Source organism: Pyrus communis, chromosome 3 (assembly GCF_041283825.1).
Source record: "Pyrus communis isolate YQ-2024b chromosome 3, ASM4128382v1, whole genome shotgun sequence".
Classification (NCBI taxonomy): Eukaryota; Viridiplantae; Streptophyta; class Magnoliopsida; order Rosales; family Rosaceae; genus Pyrus; species Pyrus communis.
Window position 1 is genome coordinate 2,291,340 of NC_142567.1, and position 26,357 is coordinate 2,317,696.

At 37.3% G+C, this 26,357-nt stretch overlaps 2 protein-coding genes and 2 pseudogenes across 5 annotated transcripts; all 4 read left to right on the forward strand.

Moving 5' to 3' along the window:
- The first annotated feature begins 2,767 nt into the window (after nucleotides 1–2,767).
- On the forward strand, nucleotides 2,768–4,762 carry LOC137716210 (uncharacterized). Of its 4 annotated transcripts, none has more exons than XM_068455624.2 (7): nucleotides 2,845–2,982; nucleotides 3,206–3,273; nucleotides 3,345–3,424; nucleotides 3,512–3,607; nucleotides 4,023–4,126; nucleotides 4,227–4,363; nucleotides 4,472–4,762. In XM_068455624.2, exons 3-7 carry the CDS (start codon nucleotides 3,365–3,367, stop codon nucleotides 4,552–4,554), a joined length of 480 nt encoding a protein of 159 aa, XP_068311725.2. In that variant the 5' UTR covers nucleotides 2,845–2,982; nucleotides 3,206–3,273; nucleotides 3,345–3,364; the 3' UTR covers nucleotides 4,555–4,762. The 4 variants fall into 4 exon arrangements, with proteins under 4 accessions (XP_068311724.2, XP_068311725.2, XP_068311727.2 ...); XM_068455625.2 differs by having other exon boundaries at nucleotides 2,877–3,013; XM_068455623.2 differs by lacking the exon at nucleotides 3,206–3,273 and having other exon boundaries at nucleotides 2,768–2,982.
- A 922-nt stretch (nucleotides 4,763–5,684) lies between these two features.
- LOC137714887 (vicilin Jug r 6.0101-like) lies at nucleotides 5,685–7,065 on the forward strand (annotated as a pseudogene).
- A 2,630-nt stretch (nucleotides 7,066–9,695) lies between these two features.
- On the forward strand, nucleotides 9,696–13,211 carry LOC137714638 (pentatricopeptide repeat-containing protein At1g03100, mitochondrial pseudogene; annotated as a pseudogene).
- Nucleotides 13,212–16,314: 3,103 nt separating this feature from the next.
- Nucleotides 16,315–17,876, forward strand: LOC148697737 (uncharacterized). Its single transcript, XM_088690217.1, has 2 exons — nucleotides 16,315–16,781; nucleotides 17,468–17,876. The coding sequence occupies exons 1-2, from the start codon at nucleotides 16,468–16,470 to the stop codon at nucleotides 17,601–17,603; spliced, it is 450 nt and encodes a 149-aa protein (XP_088546343.1). The 5' UTR covers nucleotides 16,315–16,467; the 3' UTR covers nucleotides 17,604–17,876.
- The last annotated feature ends 8,481 nt before the right edge of the window (nucleotides 17,877–26,357 follow it).

Sequence of the window (26,357 nt, forward strand, 5' to 3'; positions counted from 1 at the left end):
TTGGACAATAACTATTGGTTGATTTTCGATGCATTTTGCTTTTAGATTCAGGACAAAACCACATGGAGAATTCTATTCAAGGGCCTATGAAATAATGTGTATCCCATCTTTCTCTCGCTTCCTTCGGTCCATCACCAAAGCATCAAGCCCTTCACCCAATTGCATATTAAGTCCAAAGTGACATAGCAGACTTACTAAGTCATCCCTTCAAGTCAATACTAGCTCTTATACTTGTTAAGTACAAAGTGCCAGTTGTGAAGGATTTCTTACCTACAATGTGTCAAAGTTGTTTAGAGGAAAAATTTAGAAAACTTACATTGTGTCAAAGTTTTTTTGTTTTGTAGTTGATGGTTAAATCTCGGGTGTTGGTTCTTTCTGATTGCTTTGTGCATGTTAGAGATTAGACTATTTGTACTTTGACAATCAAACTTTATGAGTAGATCGACTTGTCTAATCCTTCATCATCATCATTTATAAAAATAATAAAATAAAAAAAAAATTTCTAACCACACGTTATCTACTTGATCTTATACATTTCTTCTTTATCTCTCTCACTATTCTTTCCCACTCTTACTCAATTATCCTCTCTTCTGTTAGGAATGTCGGTACTACAAGATAGAGAATGCACAAAGTAAAGTAGAAAATGGACAACAAGAATTTACGTGGTTCAGCTACCTCCACGGAACATTAACAATCAATCTTCACTATATGAAAATGATGAGTACAACAAGTGTAGTCTTACCAAGCTAAAGACAAGACTTAATGGATATAAGAAAGTATAACACACATTTTCTATCACTCTCACTCTTAAAATAGGAACTCTATCTTTAGACTTGATCCTTTGCTACTCACACTATTGCTAGCAGCACCCACACACCTATTTATAGGTGAATTTTGCCGACTTAACCCATGCCCACCAACTTGGGCTTTTGATAGTAAACTCTCATTTGTTACAAGATGCTAGAACTTTCTAGAGAGTTAAATATGCATGCACCACCAGACTTAAACTTTGCTAGAAGTATCTAGCACATGCATGCTCTTCATGGGAACCGACTTAACACATGCTAGAATTGTCTAGCATGCTCCAGTCATCTCGCTTGCTTTTTAGAATAATTTAGAACATTTATCATGGGCTGGACCATACACCAACATCTTCCTCGTACATTCTCCTCATATATTAAACAAAAATTAAAACGTAAACACTAAAAATCAAATAGATATCAAACATGCTATAGATATTTTGTTTTATTTCTTTCTTATTGATAATCCATGAAGAGAGAGGAAGAGAATCTAGCACGGATATGAGCATGAGCAATATAACATATTTCCAATTATGGGAAGCTTATAGATTTCTTGGCAAATTCCCTTAGTTGCGGGATACTGAGGAAATCTAGAGATACATTTCTCAGTGCATGATTGACTCGACCCTGGAATTTCACATTTGACATCTTCTAACGTTGAACCGCAAGTGCCTTCATCCATCGGTCTCGTTGCCACCAAACTAGAAGCTACAAAAAATTGAAATTGAACATATTATAAGAATACATTTTTTCAAAGGAAGAAAAAAAAAAAAAAATGAAGTATACAAAAGTATACCCTTCCCATGTGCAGATAATTTGTTAACGTTACCTGAACCAAGAAGAACGAGAATGACCAGAAAACCAACGAGCGACAATGTATTAGCCATCTTATATAACTTTACAATACAATAATATTAGAAGAATAGAATCTTACAAGGAGCTCTTTACTTGTCATTTCTCATTCCTAATTGTATTTATAGGCTTGAAAAGCGGGTAGGTTTAAGGAGATAAATATGGTATTCGACGTTGCTCCAAACACAGAGAAACAAGGTGTTAGAACAAACAGAATCAGATTACCCTTTGTTTACATTAAGAATGTCGCATATATAGGTCAAACACAATCCGATTACTCTCCTTATTTTGTCAAAAAGGAAAATGAAAATTCTCCCTTGTTTTGGCTAATTGCAATCAGACCGATATTGCGTATAATCTAAAGGTTTACAAAGAGAATAGTGCTATTTATATATTCTTGTTAAATGGGACGTGCGTAAAGAGAAGAATTGATCCTTATAGACAACGACCCTCATATTTTCCATTGAAAAATTAGAACATGACCAATTAAGCGCATATTAGAACCTATGTTAAATGGGACATGTGCGGTGTTCTTTTATCTTTATTTAGAAGTTTTGTCTCACGCATTTTTTTAAAGAAGGTTTTTAATACTAGTGTTCAACGCCGAAGTTCGTTTTAGCAGTGTATTATTTTTTGAAGTTTGTCTTCAAGATGAGTGTTTTATTTTATCTTTTGTTTATGCTCCGTAGTTATCTTGAGGCAATGTGTCCTTTAATTACGAACAAACTTTTGTTTATTAAAAAATACAATAATTTAGAGAGAGAGAGAGAGAGAGAGAGAGAGAGTTCTGAACCAGGTACGTATAAATGGATACCCAATACCTTATCCACTAAAATACTCGTGCGAGAAAGATGTTAAAGACTTGGACTTTTAGATTGTGCAAAGAAATTCATTTACATTGTAAAAGTATACTAAAAATCATAAGATATCTACGAAAGAAACAAATTCATAGAAATCTATAATACAAACGCATATAAACGTGTGAAAATCTATAGAAAATTGTTCGAATCTATTAAAATTATTTAAAATCTATCACTTAATAAAATTCTCTTAAAACCCTATGAAATCCAAATTAACTACAACCTATAAGTATCTGAATAAAACCGACCAAATTCATGCCAAAAAATACGTAAGCGACATCGCATTAGTGTCTTTCTTGAGCATGTTGTCAAAGAATTGAATCTGGGCCCAACCTGAAGCCCATAGAAATCCTTCTCTTCGCTCCTCTTCCCCTAGATCCTTTTCCAAACTTCGTCTTCTTCCTGTTCTTCCGAGCTAGCTCTTCTGGGATAACTCCACCGACCGTGCGGACGCAGACGCCGAGTTAACAGTATGTAATTTCGGTTTTTACTCTCACTGAGGTGAGCTTATTGTTGCTCGTGTAATAGTTAGCACCTGCTTATTTGGATTTACTCGTTAAGCATACAATGCCCACCAAGCGTTCAACGAAATGCCTCAACGCTTTTTGACAAGTGGGAACGCGTTTGGAAACTGGGTTCTTTGCTTTTTTACTTGGAAATCTAAGTTTTGCTATGAACAATTGTATTTAACAGGAAAAATTCGATGCACCCACTCGCTGATTTTAGGAAATGGGGTTGTTTCTTATGCTGTGAGATTTAATGTGAGTGTTATGCTAATCTTCCATTGAAATATCGCATCTTTTGGTTGTAATGTTTGTTTTGGCTTCTGCAGATATCTGGGTTTAATTTGAAATGGGTTGGAAGGCGGCTGAGAAACTCATTAGGCACTGGAAGATTCTCAGAGGAGATAATGTGAGGGGGGAATGTGTATCATTTTCTTTGTGCCTCTTTCTTTATCCATTATTTATTAGTTAACAGTTTTTCTAATCTCATTTACAGGTGATGATAACAAGAGGCAAAGACAGGGGCGAGACTGGTGTCATCAAGCGAGTCATTCGCTCTCAGAATCGTGTCATCATAGAGGGAAAAAATCTGGTATCGTTCTGGCCCTATGAATCCGTTTTATTCTGGTCACTTCAATCAGATTGAGATTGTAGATGATCTCTATCATTATCATCAGAAATGTGTGATCATGTTTTTGGGTGTGTGCTCATTCCACACGCGTACTGTTAAGCAAATAGAATTGGCCAGTGTAATGTGGGTGATAGTCTGTCGACAGTATACTTATTTATCAAAAGTATCTTTAATGGTTGGAAGGTCCTCTAATGATCATGTTGGTAGTGAAGTCTCTATCTTGTGCAATGCATATGGAATGAGTCCTGTTGTGTTGAAAAAATCCATAGGTTTGAAGGATACCATTCAGACGAGAACCATGTAGCATATGATGTTCAAGGTTCCGATGAATTATGTGGATTTTGGTTGCCACTGAACAAGTACTCTGTCGTTGCAGGTAAAGAAACATATCAAGCAAGGCCAAGGTCATGAAGGTGGGATTTTTACTGTCGAAGCGCCTCTCCATGCCTCAAATGTTCAAGTTGTTGATCCAGTGACAGGGTAAGGATGCACTCGTCTTAACATTATGTTTTAAAATTCGTCAAGTCTTCCTCCTTTGTTTCACTCTTGCAGTGTGGTGATCAAAATCTTCATCCTGCAGGAGGTCTGTTAAGGTTGGTGTGAGATATCTCGAGGATGGAACGAAAGTTCGAGTATCTAGGGGATTAGGCGCGTCGGGATCTATAATCCCTCGTCCTGAGATATTGAAGATAAGGACTACTCCAAGACCTACAGTTGGTACGTATCTCAAGTCCTGAGATCTTATATTCTTTTGTTGCTACTTGTGAACACATATCTCAGTTTGCCATATTTTCCGCTGATAATCCAAACAAACTTTGGTTGCAGCTGGCCCCAAGGACACTCCGATGGATGTCGTGTTCGAGAAGACTTACAATGCTAAGACGGGGAAGGGCATGCCTGAACTTTGAGAGAATGAGTTTCCTACTATCATTCTAAAGCTCGGAGGGTGGATTGTAGCAGAAAGAAATGGGAGCATATTAGTTCTCGTATGTTTGGCGAAAATGGTTGAGAAGTTTGTGTACTGAACTTATGCTTACATTTTGTTATTTCGTTGGTAGCATTGTACAAGCGAAATGGTTTGATTGCTATAGGATTGAATGACTTATTCTTGCATAAGGAACATCTCACATCGCTATACTAGTACATGGATCCCAAACAATGGATAAAATTGTGTTTAAATAGTGCAACACGCATTTGGATATGTTTGGCAAACAATCTTAAAGGAGATTAGAAGATCATTTTTAACGCTTTCTGGAGAAACACATTGCAGATGAAAAGCATTGTGACCTTTTTCTCAAGTGGCTATGTTTTTAGTAAAAACGCTTATGAGCATAGTTATTAAAGAAATCATGAGCTAATACAGATAATGAGGAATCAACTACGTTACATTATGTGTGACGATATTAATATTAATATAATTAAAAACGTATATAAAAATTTAACTCAAATTTATAGTTAAAAAAAACACTTGTTCTAATCAACATGATTACACTGATCTCAGTAACGGAATTTTGCAAGCTATAGTAGTGAGAGAATTCTCTGACAAAGAAAAAAAATTAAATAAGAAAGAAAAGAAAAAAATGGAGGAAGTCAATAGATAAATTGTTTGGTAGCTAGAACCTTACATGTCCGTACAGGCGACTGCCATGTGATTCACATGGACATGGTGAGCGCTGCAGAAGACACCGATCAGACGTCGCATCCTTTTTGCATGCCCACCAAAACTCCCCAAATAAAAATCCCCCGACCTTTTGTCAGTCCCAAGCAATTGAAGTACAACGCAAAACAATTCAATGCAAATCCAAAACCAGAAACCGCTGCTACAAAAGCTTACGAGGCATACCAAAGTAGTCTCCACTGGAGCTCTGGATTGATCTAACGATCGGCACGTAAATCGGACACTCGTCGCCATGCATGGCTTCGATCCCACTTCCTTATCCCATAATCCCTCCATATTTATAGAGGCACCTGCGTTCATCATCTCCATCAAACACAAGATCAAGCAAAAAAATAATTTCTGCGTTATTAGAAAAAAGCCATGGAGTTGAAAAGCAAGGTTTTCATGGTTTTATTGCTGTTGTCTGCTTTTGTTCTGAGTGCTTTTGCGGCCGCTGTGGTTTTGGAAGATCCGGAACTGAAGCAGTGCCAGCACCAGTGCAAACACCAGCGAGGGTTTGATGAGAGGCAGAAGCAACGGTGCGAGAGGAAGTGCGAGGACTACATTAAGCCGAAGAGGGAGCAGGAGGAGCAGCGGCGGAGGTCGGAAGGCGGAGGAGGAAGAGGAGGAGAAGGGGGAAGTTTTTACACAGGAGAGAGAGAGGAGTTCGAGGGGCGAGGGCAACAACAACACCAGCAACAAGGAGACGAGAATCCTTACTTCTTCGAAGACCAGCATTTCGAGACGAGAATTCAAACCGAGGAAGGTAGGGTTCAGGTTCTGCAGAAATTCAACGAAAGGTCTGATCTTCTGCGTGGGATTGAGAACTTTCGAGTCGGGTTTCTTGTCACGGAGCGTCATGCATTCGTTGCTCCGACTCATCTTGATGCGGATAGTATCCTATTTGTTTTCCAAGGTAAGTAGGTCACTTGTTAGTAATTCTTCTAATTATTGTGAATTACTGGAATCCCAGCCACATAATCCATTTCTTTTCTTTTTTGATCAATTTTTTTTACCTTGTTTATTGGAATTAAGGCCGACCAACAATTACTACGGTGAGGGGGGAGAAGAAAGAGAGCCACAATCTTGAACGTGGAGATCTCTTTAGGATTCCAGCAAGCACCCCATTTTATGTGCTCAATAGAGACGAGAATGAAAAGCTCCATATTGTCGAACTCTTCAAAACAGTCTCTACGCCCGGAGAGTACGCGGCGTTTTCACTCATCCGGAGGCCAAGACCCCGAATCCTTTTTCAGAGCATTCAGCCCCGAAGTTCTCCAAGCCGCTTTTAAGGAATAACATACTTCAACTCCGTTCTGTTGAATATTTGTGCTTTATTGCTAATTTGGTGAGTTAATTATGTTTGTGCTTCTAATTAAACAGACGGATATGAATAAGTTGGATAGGCTATTTGGGCAGCAGAGGCGAACAAGTACAGAGAATGAGCCAGCAGAATGGTCACGGCGGCGGCGAAGGCATTTGGCCGCTGCCTTTCCATGGCCGTGATGAATCATCTTCAAAAGATTCTTTCAATCTTTTCAAGAAGCATCCTTCTCATGAAAACAAATTCGGCCGTCTCTTTGAAGCCGATTTCAACGACTTCAAACAGCTTCAGGAGTTTAACCTCGTCGTCTCATTTGCTAACATCACCCGGGTAAGAATATAAGAATATAAGTTTATAAATTCATCCCTTCGTGTTTTTAGTGGTTTATTTTTGTATATAAGTCGATTACAGATTGACTTCTTTTATATAAGCTTATAATCAATCGTGTTTTTAATCACTTATTCTTGTATGTGTTAAACTGTGATTTTTTGTACGTGTCAATATGTGATTTTGCAATTCCTACTTACACATGACTCGTCCTTTTTTGTACGACTTATTTCTAGACATCATACTTGTCGGCATAAATTCGTCTTTTCTTTTGTGTTTTTAATTGGTCTAACTTATTCTTTACATCTGTTTCAACTGTGATTTCACTAAATCACGCTTTATAATAAGGTGAACAATGTAACGGTTAATATCTTTAGGGTAAATTAATAAAAATATATAAACATATTATGAATTATGCGGAAAAGTAACTCAATTTGAATCACATTATTACTAGCACATTGTGAGGCTAAGCCAACCTCCTCCTCTTTAGTGTAGATAATATCGTTTGTTCAGAAAAAAAAAAAAAATAATAATATTGTTCATGATTTAATTACAAACAAATAATAATTCTCGTGGCATCACAAGAATACATCTACAAAAGATCCAAACAAACAAATAGTTCTTAGAACAAGAAACGCTCCTTTATACCGAATGACTTTGTTTCGTCGGGTCAACTGTGTTCGCCAAGCGAATGCTTATATTTCGTCGGACAAACCTTTAAGTGATGGATTTTCCGCTACAAACTTTGTGCCATGGAATGTCTCGTCAGCCGAAGACAAAATTTTGGTCTGAGGGTTTTTTCTGCAGTGGCGGCTAGCTAGCCATGCATGAATTCCTCTTTTCTAACATGACTCCTCAAGAATAGTCGCAAGAAATTGGAGTTCCTTCAATTTTTCCTCCAAGTCCCCGTCACTGCTCCTCAAGAACTGGATGGGTTTCTCCAAAAACTTGCTAACTATCTCTCTGCTCAAATCTTGCACTGTCCTCCTTTCTTCGTCTGATAGTTCTAACCCTTTCGTTTTATTCTCGAACTTCTGGGTCTCCAAATCTATGGCTCTCTCCGCAAATGCCTCCAACCTCTGGATTACAGCAGCAATTTCTTTCTCCTGTCCTCCAAAACACTCTTTCTTACTTCGCTCGGTTTTCAAGAGAATGTGAACGTCCAACCCAAACAAACTTTGGTAATCGCTAACAAGTTTATGTTGCGTGGGCTCTTGAAACTCGACTCTTTGGAAAAGGGTTTGTGGTTGATGTGTTGTGATGACCGAACTGGCCTTACAAACAAGCTTATGGCGACGATGGTGTGGTACAATGGAGAATGGCATCGGCAGAATGGCCATTTTTCCTTCTCTGGTTGCAGGTGATTTTTGTAGTTATCGAGTTTGTTGAAGTACGTAGTAGCTAATTAGCTAGGGTTTGATATGGTAGTAGCTTTGCTAATTTGCTAGGGTTTTAAAGGGTATAAATAGGATTAGAGTCGGTCACTTGACCGAAAGAAAACCAACACAAAAAAAGATTAGAGTCGGTCACTTGACCAAAAGGAAAACCAACACAAAAAAGGATTAGAGTCGGTCACTTAACCAAAACGAGTAATTATTATTTCTAAATGGCTCACTTAAATTTAAAAATAAATAAAAATAAAATTTGTTTTGCAAAATAAATAACAAACAAAATTCTTGTTAAGGATCTTGCAACTAGCTAGTGTTACTAGCAACTGACTTTTAATATAGTTGGTTAAGAGCATTTGTCCTTACCTTCAATTCGAGGTTTCATATTTGAATCCCTTCTTGGTAATTTAAATATATTAATGTAAATTATCCTATTATTTCTATAAAAAATAAAAAAAATAAAAAATAAAAAGAATAAAACTAAAAACTAGCTAGCACTACTATTTTGACAATGTTGATCGCTAATATATTGATACTATAATTTGTTTATACCATAATAAAAAAGAATTGGATTCTCATTAGCACTACATCTTTATTTTTTATTTTTTAGAGATGAATGCGTAACTGAGTTTCTTAAAATGCTAAAATTCCTAATAAAACCATTTGAGATTATTTCTTATTGATATCATGAGAGAACATAGACCATAACCTAAGTCTTGGATGTGTTGGATCCGTACAGAATTTGGAGCGACCCATATAATGTGATTATTTGTTATAGTCATAGTACTAGGATAAAATAGTACTATTTGAGAGCATCAATCGATTTCTGCATACTTATTTTCTCTTCCTACTCCTGCACACTATTTTTAAATATTTAAATTACATTAAGTTAAAAAAACAAAAAAAAATTAGATAACACATAAAGAAACGTGTCTTTAATTTAAAGAAAATGGGAAAAAAAAACGCTTTTCCTTTTTTTTTTTTTTTTTACCTTCCCTAAGCCTATCCAATTACTATAAGCCCACCTGTCCAATAAAACGTGCATCTACTAACCTCAGCTCGATGACCAGCTGGAGAAATTTTTAGTTGCGATGAGAACACGGATGGTACATCACGTGTTTTTATGCAACAGGTGGAAAATTTTAATTTTTAAGTTATTAATCTTTTAACACATATAATCTACGTGGTGTACCACCTCATGTATTGGTCACATTGAAAAATCTCTTCACCAGCTGCTGATAAAGGGACTCAACCATGTGTCCCACTTCAATGCCTTTGCTTGCTTGCTTCTCAAGGTAGAATTTCTCGTTATATTTGGTAGTGAGTTGAGGGTAAATTTTTTGTATGGTTAAGATGCTTTCTGTGAAAAAGTTTAGCCGTCAGACAACTTTAGTTTGCCCATCTGTTCTATATCTTCTACTTGTTGCTGATGCTAGTTATAGTGTAGCTCGGGTCTCGGAATCTCATCTTCGAGCTTATTCAAGTGTCGGGTCAGTTTTTGGGTTTCTTGGCTCTTCTTCTTTGGCCAAGTCAAATGTCCAACATGATAAACTTACACCTAAAGAAAGCTTCTTGTCGACTATGGCGGGAACAGTGTTCTAAAAATTGCCCTAGACGGCGCCTAGGCGTTTGGCGGTGGTCTCCCGATCCGATTTGGGGGAAATCATTACAAAAGTCGGTGGGTATCTAGGTAGCCGCCTAGGCGCTTGCTAGGCGCTCTAGGCACTCTAGGCGGTGCTCAAGGCAGTTTGAAATTCTTGCCAGCGTTGAAGGCTCTGCAACTATTGTTGTCTCGAACTTTCATTGGATCTGCAACTCTAACTCCCGCATCTGCATCGAAACTCCCATCTGTGTCCGCATTTGAATATAGCCATGGTTGCTTTGCTAAAGGTTTCTAGAAAAAGAACGAGAGAGAGAGAGAGAGAGAGAGAGAGAGAGATTGATTTATGGGATTTTGTGTTTCACGGGTAGATAGGAAATTAAAGTGGGAAGATAGTTGTGGAAAAAAATATGTGGCTATCTATTTGCCACATTTATGTCACTAGGAATAAGAAATTTATTTTTATATAAAGAAATAAGGTTGTTTATTAAATGAAAAGCAAAACCCAATCTTGATCAAGAAAAGAAGTAAAGCCCAATAATAATTAAAATATGTAGGCTGAGTAGATGTTATAAAACTAACATAAAAAGCCCTAAAATTTTTACAAATATACTTATATTATATAATATATATAATAAATATACATAAATCCGCCTAGACCCCCCGCCTAGCCGCCAAGGTGCTAGGCCCCTGCCAGCCATCCGACTAGCTCCTACAGTTTTTTAGAACGGCAGGAACAATCTTGGTCCAAGCTCGAGACCCGGCTAAACTAACTGTGGAGATAAAGGATGCAATTGATGAGCACAGACTAAGTGATGCTTGGAAGTTGCATGAGCAGCATATGCAGATGGAAGGGTTCCCTAGGAAATCTGTTATGAATGAGCTCGTAAAGAGTTTAATGTTCAGTGGCTGGAGAAGGCTTATGGGTTGGTAGAACATGCTATTGAGAAAAGCAAACTGAATTTGTTAGAGAAGGAGACGCTGATTTATCTGTCTTTTGGTCTTGCCAAAGCCGGATTACCTATTCCTGTGTCAACTGTTTTGAGAAAGATGGTAGAGATGGAACAATTTCCCCCTGTTGCAGCTTGGTCTGCAATATTGGCTTACATGTCTTGAAAAGCTCAAGGGGCTTACCTTGCTGCAGAGTTGATACTCGAGATAAGGTACCTATTCCAAGATAACAAGATCAACCCGCATAAGGAGTGTAGTGCACCTTTGATTGCTATGAAAACCAATACTACTGCTTTCTGTTGAATTGTAATCTTGTCTTGGCCCAAAGATAATTGATCCAGCCCATACACAAAGAAAGATTCATGCACATGCTAGAGAATTCTAGCAAATTCAAGTTGGTGGAACGCATACATAAATATCTAAGGCTTTTTGTAGAAAGATCTAGAATCTTGTAAAATTGTGTGGTTGTTAAGCATTAGCTAGAAAGTTCTAGCAATGCCTTAATTGGCAAACCTTGCCTATAAATACGTGAGTTGCTAAGCTTTGTGATGTAACAACCAAGAGAGGAATTAGTGAGAAGTGAGAGTGCCAAGTGAGAAGTGAGAAGAAGCAACAAAGTTTCTAAGAGTGTTTAAGTGTTTCCTTTTGTACTAAGTTTGTGTGAGAATAAAAAATTTGTATAACACTTTGAGTGTTCTTTCTTTCTCTTGCCTATCAAATTCTGCTGCATTACATTCTCTTTTGTGAGATAAACATCTCCAAAGTAGTGAAGCATTTTTAAACCCCAACACTTTCAACATCGCTTTGGCTGGTTGTCTCATGTTTGGGACGACTAGGAAAGCCGAGCAGCTGCTTGACATGATGACTCGATTGGAGTCAAAACTGATGCTAATCAATAGAAACTTTAACGATACATAGATGAAGCGCACAACCTTACAGATATCCAGTTTCGGCAATTCTGCAACTGCTTGTTGACGTGCCATTTGAAATTCGGGGATCTAGATTCTGCATCCAACATGGTCTTAGAAATGCTAAGGAAAGCAAAAGTAGCACGAAGTTCTCTTGCAGCAGCAACACTGGTATTTGATGCCGCTAGAATGGGCAACAACCCCGCTCTTGGACCGGGGTCTGTGTCCGGGCAAAGTTCTATCTGTGGAGAATCATGTGATTATGAAGATAATGGATTAATCAGTAGCCGTTTGTTAACCTTCGAAGAGTTTTCTAGGGATAGAAATTTCTTGAGACTCGAGACTGAGGCAAAGGAAGTGCTCGGTGAGTGTTAGTTGAAGATCCAAGTCGAATTGGTAACAACTGACCGTGGTATCCTTCAGCCAACTGAAAAAATATTCGTAAATTTAGTCAAGGCGTTTCTGGAAGCGGACAAGACCAAGGATTTGGCAAAGTTTCTTATAAAGGCAGACAAAGAAGACTCCCCAGCATCCAATGACGATTCAGCCTTGGTTCATGTAATTAATTCGTGCATATCGCTTGTATGGTTAGATAAGGCGCATGACCTTCTTGATGAGATGTTCTTGGCTGGTATAAGAACAGGTTCGGCTGTATACTCCTCTCTTTTAAAAGCGTATTGTCAAGCAAAGCAAGTGAGAAATGGAGCATTGCTTTTAAGAGATGCTCGTAAAGCTGGGATCCAGCTAGACTCGAGCTGATCCAATCGAGGGTGCTTCAAAATGATACACAGGGAGCTCTGCACTTGACAAAGAGATGAAAGAGGCTACGATACCAAAAGCCGGCCATCAGGAGTTCAAGAGGTTAGTACACAAATGTGCAGGGATGGTGAACCTAAGTTGATGGTAAAGCTCTTGCGGGAAATCTAGGAAGGGCAGAAATCCGGTTCTGGGGTTCACGACTGGAACAACGTAATCCATTTCTTCTGCAAGAAAAGATTGATGCAAGATGCTGAGAAGGTGCTGGCGAAGATGAGAAGCCTCGGGCACGCCCCAAATGCACAAAATTTCCATTCTATTGTAACTGGTTATGCTGCTGTAGGAGGAAAGTATACAGAAGTGACGGAGTTGTGGGGCTAGATGAAGTCCATTGCTGCTGCCACCTCAATGCAATTCGATCAGGAGCTCCTGGATTTGCTTCTTTACATATTCGCGAGGGGCGGATTTTTCAGCCGAGCAAATGAAATTGTGGAGATGATGGAGAAGGGGAAGATGTTCGTTGATAAGTACAAGTACCGGACGCTGTTCTTGAAGTACCATAGAACAAGTTACAAGGGCAAGGCTCCCAAATTCCAGACAGAATCCCAACACAAAAAGTGGGAAGCTGCATTGGCGTTTAAGAATTGGGGATGATGGAAAGCTGGAAACTATCTTTATTTGCTTCATACATGCCTCAAATTCAATCTAATGAAGTTAAAAATGTATGATTTGCTTGCTTAAATGTGTTAATTAGCTATTTACTCAGCAGCAATCCACCACTGATAGTCTGATATAGTCCCTAACTTAACTTTCCAGTCAGCAAGTGTGAGATCTTATAACAAAAGGCATCCATGCATTTAAGAATAAAACCACTCAACTTTTTACATTCTTCGACGTATTCTATTAATTCACGTATTAATAATAGATACACGACTTCACTTAATATAGTATGAGTAAATTAATAATATCATTCAACGGTGTGATAGTTACATTGAAAAGCTTTTTGATATTAAACCAACTACTCACTCATGCTATAATGGATGAACTAGTTGCATTATGTTAACCTGTTAAAATCAAGAATTCAAGAAAATCAATTGCCAAAATTATGCATAACGTGTAAAGAAATTGCCAAAATTATTCATCCTAAATTAGACCATCGAGTGAAAAATCTTTGTTGACCTTGCTTTTACAACTAAAACTACGCCGTTTCACAGTGTCATCCAACAACCTTTTTTAATATAAAGACTTTCATCAACAGAACACTAAAAGACTGGATTAGAATTGCTTTTAAAATAACTGAAAACACTTTCTGTTACAATATTTTTGAAACCAATCCTTAGTAAAAATCTAAGTGGATTTGAAAAGGCACTTTAAATGTCTCATGCAAGAAGCACATACCTGGTGCTTTTTCCAAAGGAGGTGGATTGTCTGCCCTCCCATTTCCATACTCTCCCCATAGCCTCCTGTGACGTGTGGTCACGGTTAAGTCACATCAACATTAATATTAATTTTTTATAGAAATAATAAAACAAAAAGTAATAGGAATATAAAATGTTGACGTGACTTAACTGTGACCACACAAACAGGAGGGCATGGGGAAAGTATGGAAATGGGAGGGCAGACGATCCACCTCCCCTTCCAAAAAGCACTTAAAGTGTTTTTAGAATCGAAAATCACTTTCACCAAAAACGCTTTCAGTCATTTTAAAAACACTTTCAAACGATTTCTGATTGGCATGCCACTCTAATTAGCTCAAATTTAAATTCAAAATGGCATAATATTGTATTATAATAATTACTAGCAAAGAAGTCCACGCTCCGCTGCTAGTTTGAAACTGTGAACAAAATTTAACACACTCATTTCTAAATTATTCAAAAATAAATGAAAGCAACTGAATCCACATGATATTTTATCCTTCGCAAAGGAATGAAAAAGTTTTTGTCTGATTTTTCAAATTGTGAGATGTATCAATTATCAATTGTTGTCTGTGTCTTTGTACTTCTCATTGTGAGTTTTTTTTGCTTATTACTCTGAATTTTTCGTAGTTTGAAATTTGCAATGATCAACAAACATGGGATATGCCTATGTGATTTGGCATGAACTAAAGAATGGTTTGCAATTAATTAATTTCACTCTGATGCATATCATTTGTATTAGTTTCATAATTTGGAATTAGGAATAACAGTTAAACAGGGCCTTGAATTACATCATCAACCAAAACTTTCTCCTTTTGCCTTCTGTGACTTTTTTCGTTGCTTGCTGCAAATGAATGGATTTGGAACTTTGAACTAACAAATTAAGCAATTCAAGCTTATTATATACTCTTAAAAGGTTTAAGAGTAGATATAAAATTAATTAATATTAAATCAAAATAAATAGATGTAGCTATGTGTATTTTCAGCAATATCAGACATTCACTCCCATCATAGGGCTTAAATCACATTTAAAAATAAAAAGAACACAAACAAAGTTGTGCTTTTAAGGATCGAAGTTGTATACTCTATAACATAGGCCATATCCACATAAATAACGGAGAACATACGAAAGCTTTAGAATATTATTTTCGGGCACTAGAGCGAAACTCATTCTTACCACAAGCTTTTAATAATATGGCCGTGATCTGGCATTACGTGCGACCAGTTGGAACGGCTTCTTCTCTTTCTACCTACACATCTCAGAGCTCATACACATGCGCATCTCACTATGTTACACGAAAGCGCCGCTTTCTCTGGAGTGTTGTCACACAGCTGCCCACCTAGAAGAGCCACTCGCTCTGTAGTGTTGTCACACAAGATAAGCACGCCGCCCGCCTGCTGGCCGGGCGAATCAAAGTTATCTTCCGATCAACTGTCCACCCAGTCAAGTGCAAAAAACACAGTAGAATCACGCAACGCACGCCGCTGGTGTGCTTCCTGCCCGCGAGGAAAGAAAGAAGAGCAACAAGGTTTAGTTCAGATTTGACTGTTTGCAGCATAGGAGCGGATTACCCAAAAACAAAAAACAAAAAAAAAAACTCCGTATACAACTATGTAATCCACACGAATTTGTGTAAAAGGACTTGCCTCGGGGATGAAGTAGTCCGTCCTCTTACTGTACCAACTTGAAATACAGAAACCCGGTACTATGGCGGCGCAGGAAATGCACAAACTCTTCCTTTGTAAAATTACTCATCTGCATTGCAATCAAAATCAATCCCAAATCGAAAGAAACAAAACAAAACCGGTAAAAGTCTCCACGTTACACACACAATGCACTCAGAAAACCGACCGTGCTTTTTAGAAGCCGAAGACGAAGATTGATATAACAGATTTTAGAGTGTTAATTATGTCATACATATATACATATATCATGTATAGACACTGAGCAAACAAATTAACCATACGAAAATATTTATTCTAAAAGAAGCAAATATAAATCATGACAAATATATATACCTAGATTCTTAGGATGTCCGCCATAGAATCCATCCGCATCGATCTCTCGAATTTCCTGTGCAGCTGGTACAGGCCGATGAAATACCTTGTTGACAGCAACAGAAACCAACAGAGAAGAAGGGAGAGAGAGCAAATGCCAGAAGACGCTGCGATGGCCGACAGCTGGAGAGGAAGGGCAAAAACGCAAGCGGTGCAGACTGCAGAGGAAGGAAGCGGTGGAGAGGAAGCAACGAAACGGTGAGAAAAGAAAGGTGTAGAAGTATCCGGACTTGGATGAAGGGCATATCGTTTGATGGTGTGAAAACAGTTCGACGTCTGCTTCCAAAAACCACCGAGAAAAGGAGAAACGACAACGCACAACACAGACACACGTGTTGATATGGGCAATTTCGTAGTTGTTTGTTCGTACACTCTTAAACCTCCAAGTTCTCTTCTCAATCTTCCCAAATCCCTACAATCTTCTATCTTCAATCTCAATGTCGGCAAAGCGCTCGCGGAGTGGCGGCTCGTCGAGCTTCGACGACGCCGGAGTGTCCAACCACCACCTCCTGCCGCCGAAGCCGCCGTCCGAGGGCTCCGATCCCCGGCGCCACGTCCGTGCGGGTTTTGGTAATGGCGCGAAGGCTTTGAAGCCGTCGCCGGAGGCTGAGAAATCTCCGCCTTCGGTTTTGAGGATGTCGTCGCCGGAGACTGCGCGGATGGGACGCGCGGCGCAGGTTGACGAGTTCCTTGAGCAGTGCTTCTTTTGTCACCGGAAGCTACCTCACAACGAGGACGTGTTCATGTACGGGTAAGGTTTCTTCACTGATTTCGTATGAGATTTCTTTTTGTTTTTAAAAATTAGCGTTATAGGAGGAATTTCATTGTGTAAATTTTTTTATCTCCGTTTGGCTGCTGAGAAAATCAATGAAAAATTTGCGTTGTAATTAATTTATAAGTCTTCTTCTTCTATTGTTTTAATTGTGCATGTTGCTCTTTTCCTCACTACTCAGGTGATATTTTTCTTTTATTTTTGAAATTATCGTTGTAGTAAAGAATTTTATGGTGTAATTGTTTGATCTCTGTTTGGCTGCTGAGAAAATCAAGGAAAATTTTGAGTTGTGAACTTGAGATATATAATTCTTCTTCCTATATTTTAATTGTGAAAATTTTTTCTTTTCTCTTTTACTTTCTTTTATGCTTCTGTTTTCCTTGTGGAATTATCATCATTAGTACTATTTTCGCTGTGTGATTGGGTAATTTCTGTTTGGCGGCTGAGAAAATCAAAGAAGTATAGTAGAAAGGAAAAATGTTTGAGTTGCAAATATGATTATGATTCTTCATCTTCTCCTATCCATTCTGTTGTTTGAATATACTTGAACTTCGATTCTCCGTCAATAGACTTGAACTTCACATTACTGCAGAGTTGTTTATATGCCTGTGGCAGCAAATTAACTGAAATTTGATGTGTTCTGAAAATTCCGTGGCGCGATGCAGACCCTTTCGTGCCTTTTGCTCACCCGAATGCCGTGACCAGCAATTCAACATGGAGAATGTAAAAGACCAACCAAAGCAAGTACGTGTTCAATCGACTAAAACCATGTACAGCATGACAAACAATGTGAATGGCTGAAGAAATTAAACTAGCTAGGCGCTACCCAGGCCGCGCATGACAGTCATGTTTTTTGAGATTGGCACGCGCTTCCGGTTAGCAATGGTTTTACATTTAGTTTTTCACATTCTGCTTCCCTTTAGGTAGTGTAAAGCTTTACTGGTTTCTTTTAGGGATCATCACAGATGAAAGCACTAGGTTTTTATTTCGAAGGATTAGAATTTAGAATCGTTGGATATATTTCGATGCTTTGTTTTAGTGGTTACCGTGGAGCTGAAACATACTGGAGCTTAACTGGAGCTTTGCCCAAATAGATGATCACTGAGTATATTGTGCTACTAACTTTTAGCCTGCCTTCACTTTACCTTTTTAGCTAAAGATTTGAAGCTGTTAATCTTCTTAGCTATCTGAAACTTTAAACCTAAAACAGGTTATCGATGTTTCTTCCGGTTTTCAATGTGTTTGACGTTATATTTATCTGTTGTAAGGACATTTCCATTCATCAGCGTTTTTGCTAGGAGTGCGTTTATTATAAACACGTTGAAGTTTTAAAAAAGAGAAATTCATTAGTGTTTAAAGAAGCACGAAACCAGAAAGTGTTTCTATGACCCAACGACACTTCTTTATTTTTCTTAGGCCCTTTTTGGGAAATGACACATGCCGCTTCACAGAAGAAACATCTTATGTAAGACTTCGGAGTGCAAGCTGGAATGGAATTTCCGTTTCCTCCATTGGAATTCTGAATCCAAATCTGAAAATTTCCGAAACTGAGCATTTTAAAAATAGATTGGATGGTAATTATATGTATTTCCCTCAATTTACTAAGTTGGATACGGGATCCATATTGCCTAATATTCTTATAGCCCACGATCCTCCCATCAGGTTTAATCTTTTGTAGAGATTTATGGCCCAATGAAGTGTATGCATTGGGCTACTGTGTTCTAAAGCCCAATTACTGTGTATTTTCAAGTCTTGGGTTAATAAGTTCTAGAGGGGGGTTTCTCTAGTGCACATTTGAACAAGAGTCATTATTACTTAAATGTGCACTAGAGAAAATTCAAGTTCTGAAGACCAATTTGAAGTTTGAACAATTTGAGTTGATAAGTTCTAGAGCCCAATTATTATGGATTATGAAACCGTTTCTATAACACTCATCACGAGATTCCCCCAAGGACGAGACTCAAAGGAAAAGTATGATGATCCAGGAAACGAGTGGTATACTCGAATGTTTAGGTTCAATGTAATTAAATTTGGTTGTCACAAGGAATATATCTGTGTTTCTGTGACACTTATCAAGAGAAGCTTTGAAGGGCAAGACTGAAAAAGAAAAGTATGAATAATCATGAAACGACTATTAAACTCGAATGTGTATGTTCAAGTTTACATGTAAGTCTGGTTGTCACTAAGTCCATGGACGAATCCACATAGGGCCTCAGAGGCTGGAAAAAAACACAAGGCATGTTCTTTAGGGTCCATTCGAATGCTGATATGGAACCTTGTGTGTTCACTAAGTGTTCGACGAATTGTATGATCGACAAGATGAGTCGACATCACTTGGCATGGATCTAGACAGAATGTAATGTGAATCATGGCTCAGCAAATGACAACAAGCACACTAATGTTTGACAAAATGCCCCACTTAGAAAATTAAAAATAAATAAACTTCTTTCTATTTTTTATCAAAAAAAAAAACTTGGATGTTTTACACTTGGACTCTCGAAGTTAGTCTCCTAGATCTACAACTAAGTCAAAAGGAAGGACTTATTAAGTTATCCTTGTTAATTTTGTGATCAAAAGGAATATTTTCAATCGCAAAATGTTTAGCTCAAACGCGTACTTAAATCCAAATCATTTGCTACAACTTCGAAAATACGAAGGATAGTATTACTAGCTCATTATGAGCTTTAACTTACTCCTCAACCTTTTAGTATAGATAATATCGTTTCTAAAAATAAAATAAAAAATCCAAAATCATTTGCAGAATTATTAGAGCCAATGACAGAGGTAAATAACGAGTGACATCCTTCAAATACAAGATGTGGGATTTCATCAAGAATCACACAAGATGCCAATTAGTTATTAACTAATTAATTAATTAGTCTCCAAATTTGACACTAACGATGATATCAGAATCACAAAATATTTGTGGTCAGTGAGTAATTAATCTCTGCCTCTGTTGACTGTTGACCGTTGGATCATCGCAAGCCCTCGTGTGCATCTGACTCGCCTCTGACTCACTGAGTCGCCCTGAGCAGCATGCAGCACTGATGCCTTGTACAACAAGCAATGGACAATGCCTTTAAGTTTCTCCCAAAACCCTAATTAGTAAAAAGTTCTTAAGTAATTAACCATGACATCACTCAAAACGTTACAGTTTTGTACTTTGTATGATCATATGATCGTCCTATCTATATCTAGCTTTAGATTTTATTAGCTTTCAGAAGTTATCTCCTGAAGACCCGAGAAATTGCCACTTCCATGTTTAAGACCTAGTTTTTCTGTCGATACTTCCAGAGAATAAGTAAATGCTGTCTGTGCTCAAAATTGTCAAATTTCACTTTTTTGGGTTTAAAGCCAAATTATGGTGTAGAGTTATTAAGAAATTAGGCTAAACTTGCATCAAGATATTTTGAATGGCGCCAAGTTGACATGTTTGGCGGCAAAGGAATACTTTTCCTTTATGGTTTTGGCGGTGATACGTTGGATTTATTCCAATGTAAATCAAATGGTCTACAACATAAAATAGGAATGTAATGTAGATATTGTGATTTGATTTTCTAAAGATATCAATCTTATATTAGTCTTGTAATACAAGTAAGATTGACAAAGTTCTTAATTTTATGTGATTATGATACCTAACTGATAGGCTAAAAAAATGGAATTTGGGATTTCTTTATGGAAAGAACCTTAATACCTTAGCCAGCATAAATACTAACGTCTCTGCAAACCCTAGATACACAACAAATGATTCCCATAAAGTAGTTGTATTAGGCTAGGTGTTTTGTAGAAAACCTTGGTGTTGCCGCAACATACATCCTCTCTACTTGGTCTCCAATGGCTCTCCTCCCCACTTGGTCTCCAATGGATATCGCTTCATGATTAGGTCCTTGTCTTGTGTTTTAATTATATAACCACTGCTTGGTTTCTAATGGCTATCGCTTCATGATTAGGTCAGCCAACACTCCTTGTTTTGTGTTTTAATTATATAACCACCGCTTGGTCTCCAAGGGCTATCGCTTCATGATCAAGTCAGCCATCTCCTTGTTTTGTGTTTTGATTATATAACCACATAAAGTTTACAGTGGAATGTTCAGCAAGTGGCTTTGTTTTGCCACTATGGTTTTGATCTCTATATAAAGAAAGTCAGTTCATGAAGTTGGAGACACTCAAAACAGTCAAACAAATATCTCTAGAAAACCAACGTAGGAAACCTTTAATTTCAGAACTCATTTTTGTTTGAAAGCTTTATTTAATATTGCAAGCTCTTTCATTTCTTTCAATGAAAGTCAAACCACTCTTTCAATTTATCATAGTTTTGTTGTCTTTACAAGTATTCCTCTTTAAATCTCTCTTTTTTAATAGCTACTGACATTTCAAATACAAGTTCTCTCTTTAAACTATTATTGTCATTTCGATACAAGATCTCTCTTACTATTGTCGTTTCGATACAAGTTCTCTCATTATTGTCATTTTAATACAAAGCTATAAGCAAATTTTCTCTCTCTTTGAATCATAGCTTGAACTCTTTGTGTCAAGACTTTAATTCACCATTTCCATATTGTGATTTATTTCTCTACATAAGCAAAATTCTTGACTTTAAGGTAAAAAAAGAATCTAAGTTGAGCCACTCTCAGGTAGTGGAACAATTTTTTGTTTGGGAGTCAAATAGCACAATCTTCATCACTTAAATATTGTCTACTAACAGTAACTAGTAGTAACACGTTAACTATCTCTAATTTCATGTTCAATTAAATTTCCGACCTACCCACAAGACCTAGGGCGAATCTAGAGGGTGAACAAATGCAGATTAGGGTTTAGGATTTAGTGCGTCACACACCTTATTATTCTGAATCGATCCTCCTCTCATTGTGTTTTGGCATTTTGCTGTCTTGATTCGTAAAGTTGTTTACAATATTCATCGGTTTTAGGGTTTCTAGGGGTTTTAGGTTTTCGAAAAGTGGGGAAAGTGGATTTTTTTAATGTACATTGTAATTATAAACCAATAGTTTGATGATGGCGTGGGATGAGTGGGGTTTTGAGGTCACAACTTTGACTGAGTGGGAATTTGTAGAAAAAAAACTCATGCTTAGATAATGCCCTCGTGCCATCTTCAACTTCAAGCGTGCGGCAAATATTGTCAGAATTTCTTGGACAAACCTCGCGTCTAGAAATGCTTCATTTTAAAAAGATTGAATTTTAACGAAAATTTTTAGGTATTGTTCACTTTAACGAAACATCATATTTTTATAATAAAAAGTTAATCTTGATGATATTTACTTTATCCTTTATTTTGTCGTTATCGTTAAAACTCAAAATTTTCAAGTCTTTTTCATTAGTTTTTATTTTAAAAAGGTCCCCTCCTTGTAAGGAGAAAAGGTCTTGTTCTCTAATTTGACGTCATTATGTCGTACCAATGTTGAAATTATAATTGTTTATTTTCTTTATCATTATCTAAAAATTATTTAAAAGAAAATCATTCTATTTGAAGACCTATTAATGGGAAATGAGAATCCGACTATGACATTTGTATAGTAAAATGTTACATCGTTAATGAAGAAAGAAGACTTTCCTCATTTATGAGGAGGGGAGTATTGTTATTTAAATTTTTCTGAAACCCCTTCAGAAAAGCAAAAGGGAAGATGTAGCTAGCATGCATTTTTTTGTATAGTGAAATGCTGCAATGTGTAGTGGGGAATGAGACCTAGACCACGACATTTGTATAGTGAAATATTGCAACGTTAATGGAGAAAGAAGACTTTCCACGTTTATGAGAAGGAGGGAACTATTTTCATTTAATTTTTTTTTGAAACCCTTTCAGAAAGGCAAAAGGGAAGAAGTATAGCTAGCTAGCATGCATTTTTTGCCACTCTTGAATCTGATACTGTTTAAAGTGATACAAATGTGGTTTCAGATAAGGGTACTGATTGGTCATGTGCAACATACATATGCAAAGTCATCGTTTAGATTTGTACGTATAAAGGAAGAATGAAAGCTACCTAGGACCACATGCTGCAGCTGCATGAGCTACCAAGTAAATGATCGAATCTGTTGTTGCATTGCAGCAGGCATAGTGATCGTGACAAAACACTGAAATTACAATGATGTATATATATATATACACACACACACACACATCATGCAGATGCAGAAAATATATGCAGTTGGGTATCATGATTACTACTAGTACTCCTTATGATGCTTTTAAGATATTGGAGTCGAATGGATATATATATATATATATATATATATATATATATATATATATATATATATATATATATATAGACACGCACGCATCCATGTAGCATGGTAAGAGAAATGTTAAGAAGAGACTCTTTATGAATTTTTTACCACCTAACAGTTTGATGTCAATTCTGAAGCAATAGAAAGTCTATCGAGAGTCCCATTTGAGAGACTCTCCTTAGCATTCTCTGGTATGGTAATTAATTTGAATAGGGTAATGGTTTTGACAAATCTGAAACGTAAAAATATTGCACCTCTGGCTCTAGACCAATATAATATCCAATAGAAAGAATATTGAATAGAAAAATATTGCACCAATAGAATATCCAAACCCTAAATCCTTATATGAACTCGAATTGTAAAGAGATCTTTTTAAGTACCGGGCATTCAAGCGATCCTCTACATATCATAATATAATTGGAGAAAATGATATATTTTTTAGTGTTTCTTTATTTATTTTATGACATGTAGAGTAATCGCTTCAATACCAGGTGCTTTGAAAATTTTCTTCAAATTTTGGGGCCCGGCTTTCATCTACCACTACCCAAGGTTCTAAAAATTGTTAGGTGCTAGTCGGGCGGCGGGCAGAAGCCTAGCGCCTAGGCGGATTTATGTAAATTTATTATATATCTTGTAAATAAGTGCCTATTTACACCTAAAAAAAAAAAACTATACTTGTATGGATAATAAAAGAATGATAAATTGCAAAAATAGAAGTAGAAGACTACATAAATTATATACATCTAAAAAGTTCAATATTTAAAAAATAGTAAGCATATAATAATAATAAGGATGATTTGGATGATAGACCAAATTCTTCTTGTTTATGAATCATGATCTTTATATTGGATTAGACATAGATTAAATTATTTAACCTTATTATATCTAGTTTATTTCTTTTCTTTGTATGTATCCCCTCAAAAGTGCTCCAATTCGTTTTGTTGATGCACAAAATCGGCGAGGACTTTGGTACAACAGAAAGTGTGAAGTTTGTGACATTCGCTAGATTGCTCTGGTCATTAGTGTGGATAAGTATGTAAATGAATAGAGATAGGGAAGCAAACAACACAAGATGTACGTGGTTCACCCAGATTGGCTACGTCCACGGAGTATAGGAGTTCTCATTAGTTGTGAAGGGTTTACACAAATACATAGGTTCAAACTCTCTTTTAGTGAGTTCTAGCGAATAGTTTAGTACAAATGACATTAGGGGTTATTGTGGGAGAATGATCCTCTTTTATAGAAGAGAGTTTCTAGCTTTGTTCTTACATTGACACGTGTCGTGTTGTGATTGGCCTTTGATATCGACACGTGTTGCGCTATGATTGGCCTCTGATACCGACATGTGTCGCGTTGTGATTGGCCTCCTGGTTGGAGGAAAAGTCTTGTAGGTCCTTGACGGTATACTGTTGACCGGTGCTTAGTAGTTTCGGGATTGGTCAAGTATGGTATACAAACACGTTTCACTATTGGATGAACTTGTAGTAAATCCATCATTTGCAAACTAGGTGCACCATTTCCACAAGTATACCATCATGAAACCAAAAAAGAAAAAAGCACACAATTAATAAAAAATATATAAAAAAAACCGCCTAGGGCCACCTAAGACCACCTAGGGCCGCCTAGCTTCTAACCGATTTTTCCAAACTCCTTGCCCAAAATTAGGGCGGGGCTCCACCGCCCAGTGCCTATGCGATCGCCTAGGCCAATTTTTGGAACAGTGCCACTACTAGAGTCTAGTTATAGCTACCAAAACAACCATTTCATGCTATGCATGCGCCATGTGCTGATCACATGCTAAGGTGCCACTGCTACATCAGATATCTCTCACCCATGAGAGATTTTTCATTGTGACTGGAACACAGAATGGTACACCATGTGTCACTATATCAATGGTGGAATATGTGTGCTAAAAAGTTAATAACTTAAAAAATACAATATCCCACCACTTATATAAAAATATGTGATGTACCATCCATGCTCCTGTTACAATGAAAAATTTCTCCTCACCCACGCCCGAGAGACTGATTCGTACCGGTGCTCCGGTGACTTCCAAGGCTGATGTGAGACTCGTCTGTTTAAAGCAACCAATGAGGATTAGATACAGTTCCTTGGAGAAACCATGCATATGCACCACCATGTCCCGCCAGGTATAAAGAGATCTGGACGTTGTTGTTGGGTTGCACTTGCTCCATCGTACTTTGCAGTGAATTACCATAAAGTCATCAACTAATTTTGAAGAGCAACATAAATAACAAAGACAAATTTGGAGAACTGAGACGTGAAACCTGAACACAAGACTTTGTCACCACCGCTTGGTAATTAACAGGACCCAAAACCCAACGCAAAGCAACAGTGTTTAATCAACTTGACCTGTTAATTAAATTTTTAGGAGGGAGGGAAATTAAATTAAAAAAAAAATAGAACTGATAAAAAGGAAGCATAGACAGAGATCAGGATGTACGTACGTAGTACGTACGTAGTATGGTTGTGTAGGAAGGGCACATTTCCTCTTTAGTCTTCCTCAAAACCCGTCTAGGGTTTGGCGGTGTCTTAGACGACTCTATGTCCTTCAAAGCAATATAATTCTGTTTGCTTCATAAAACAGAAACCAAATGTGTCACTCCCTCAACCCCACTTGGATTTTCTGCCTCCCCAGTCCCCTCTTTACTATTAATCACTTCAACAAAAGCTCATTAAGTTAAGCTTAGTGTCAAAATTCAGACATTGACTTATTCAAGTTAATTAGAATAGTGCGTTCTTCACTACACCTAAATTTGAATCCTCTTTTTTGTAGTTTTGAAAGTAAATTATCACTTGTATCACAATCTTAGTACTAAATAACTCTAAGCACCTTCATTAATCCAAAAGCAGAAATCCTGGCCAAAACTGAGAACCAGGAAGCCAAACTTAAAAAGTTGATCAAAGTAAATTCCTTGCCTCACTGGCCATGCACTGCGTTGTTGATGCGTGCAGCTTATGCTCAACTTTGTCTTGGAAGTTGGAAGTTAAGAATTCATTGAGATTTGTGCAACACTTCAACTCTGCTGTTTCTTTTCTTTCTTTTGATATGAATGAACTCTCTGTAGATGTACAAATTACAGAGTAGTAGCCTACAGTGATGCGCTACACATGCGCCAATATTTCCTTGGACAAAAGAACAATGCTCAACTCATTTCCGCTATAGTACAAGGAATTCAGATTTTCTCCGAATCTCAATGTTTGGAATCAACGGATTAGAAAATTTGGGCCGTTCAAGAGAGCAAGAGATTCAAGTTGTTCAAGGACTTGATTTTGTATGAATTTGATCAG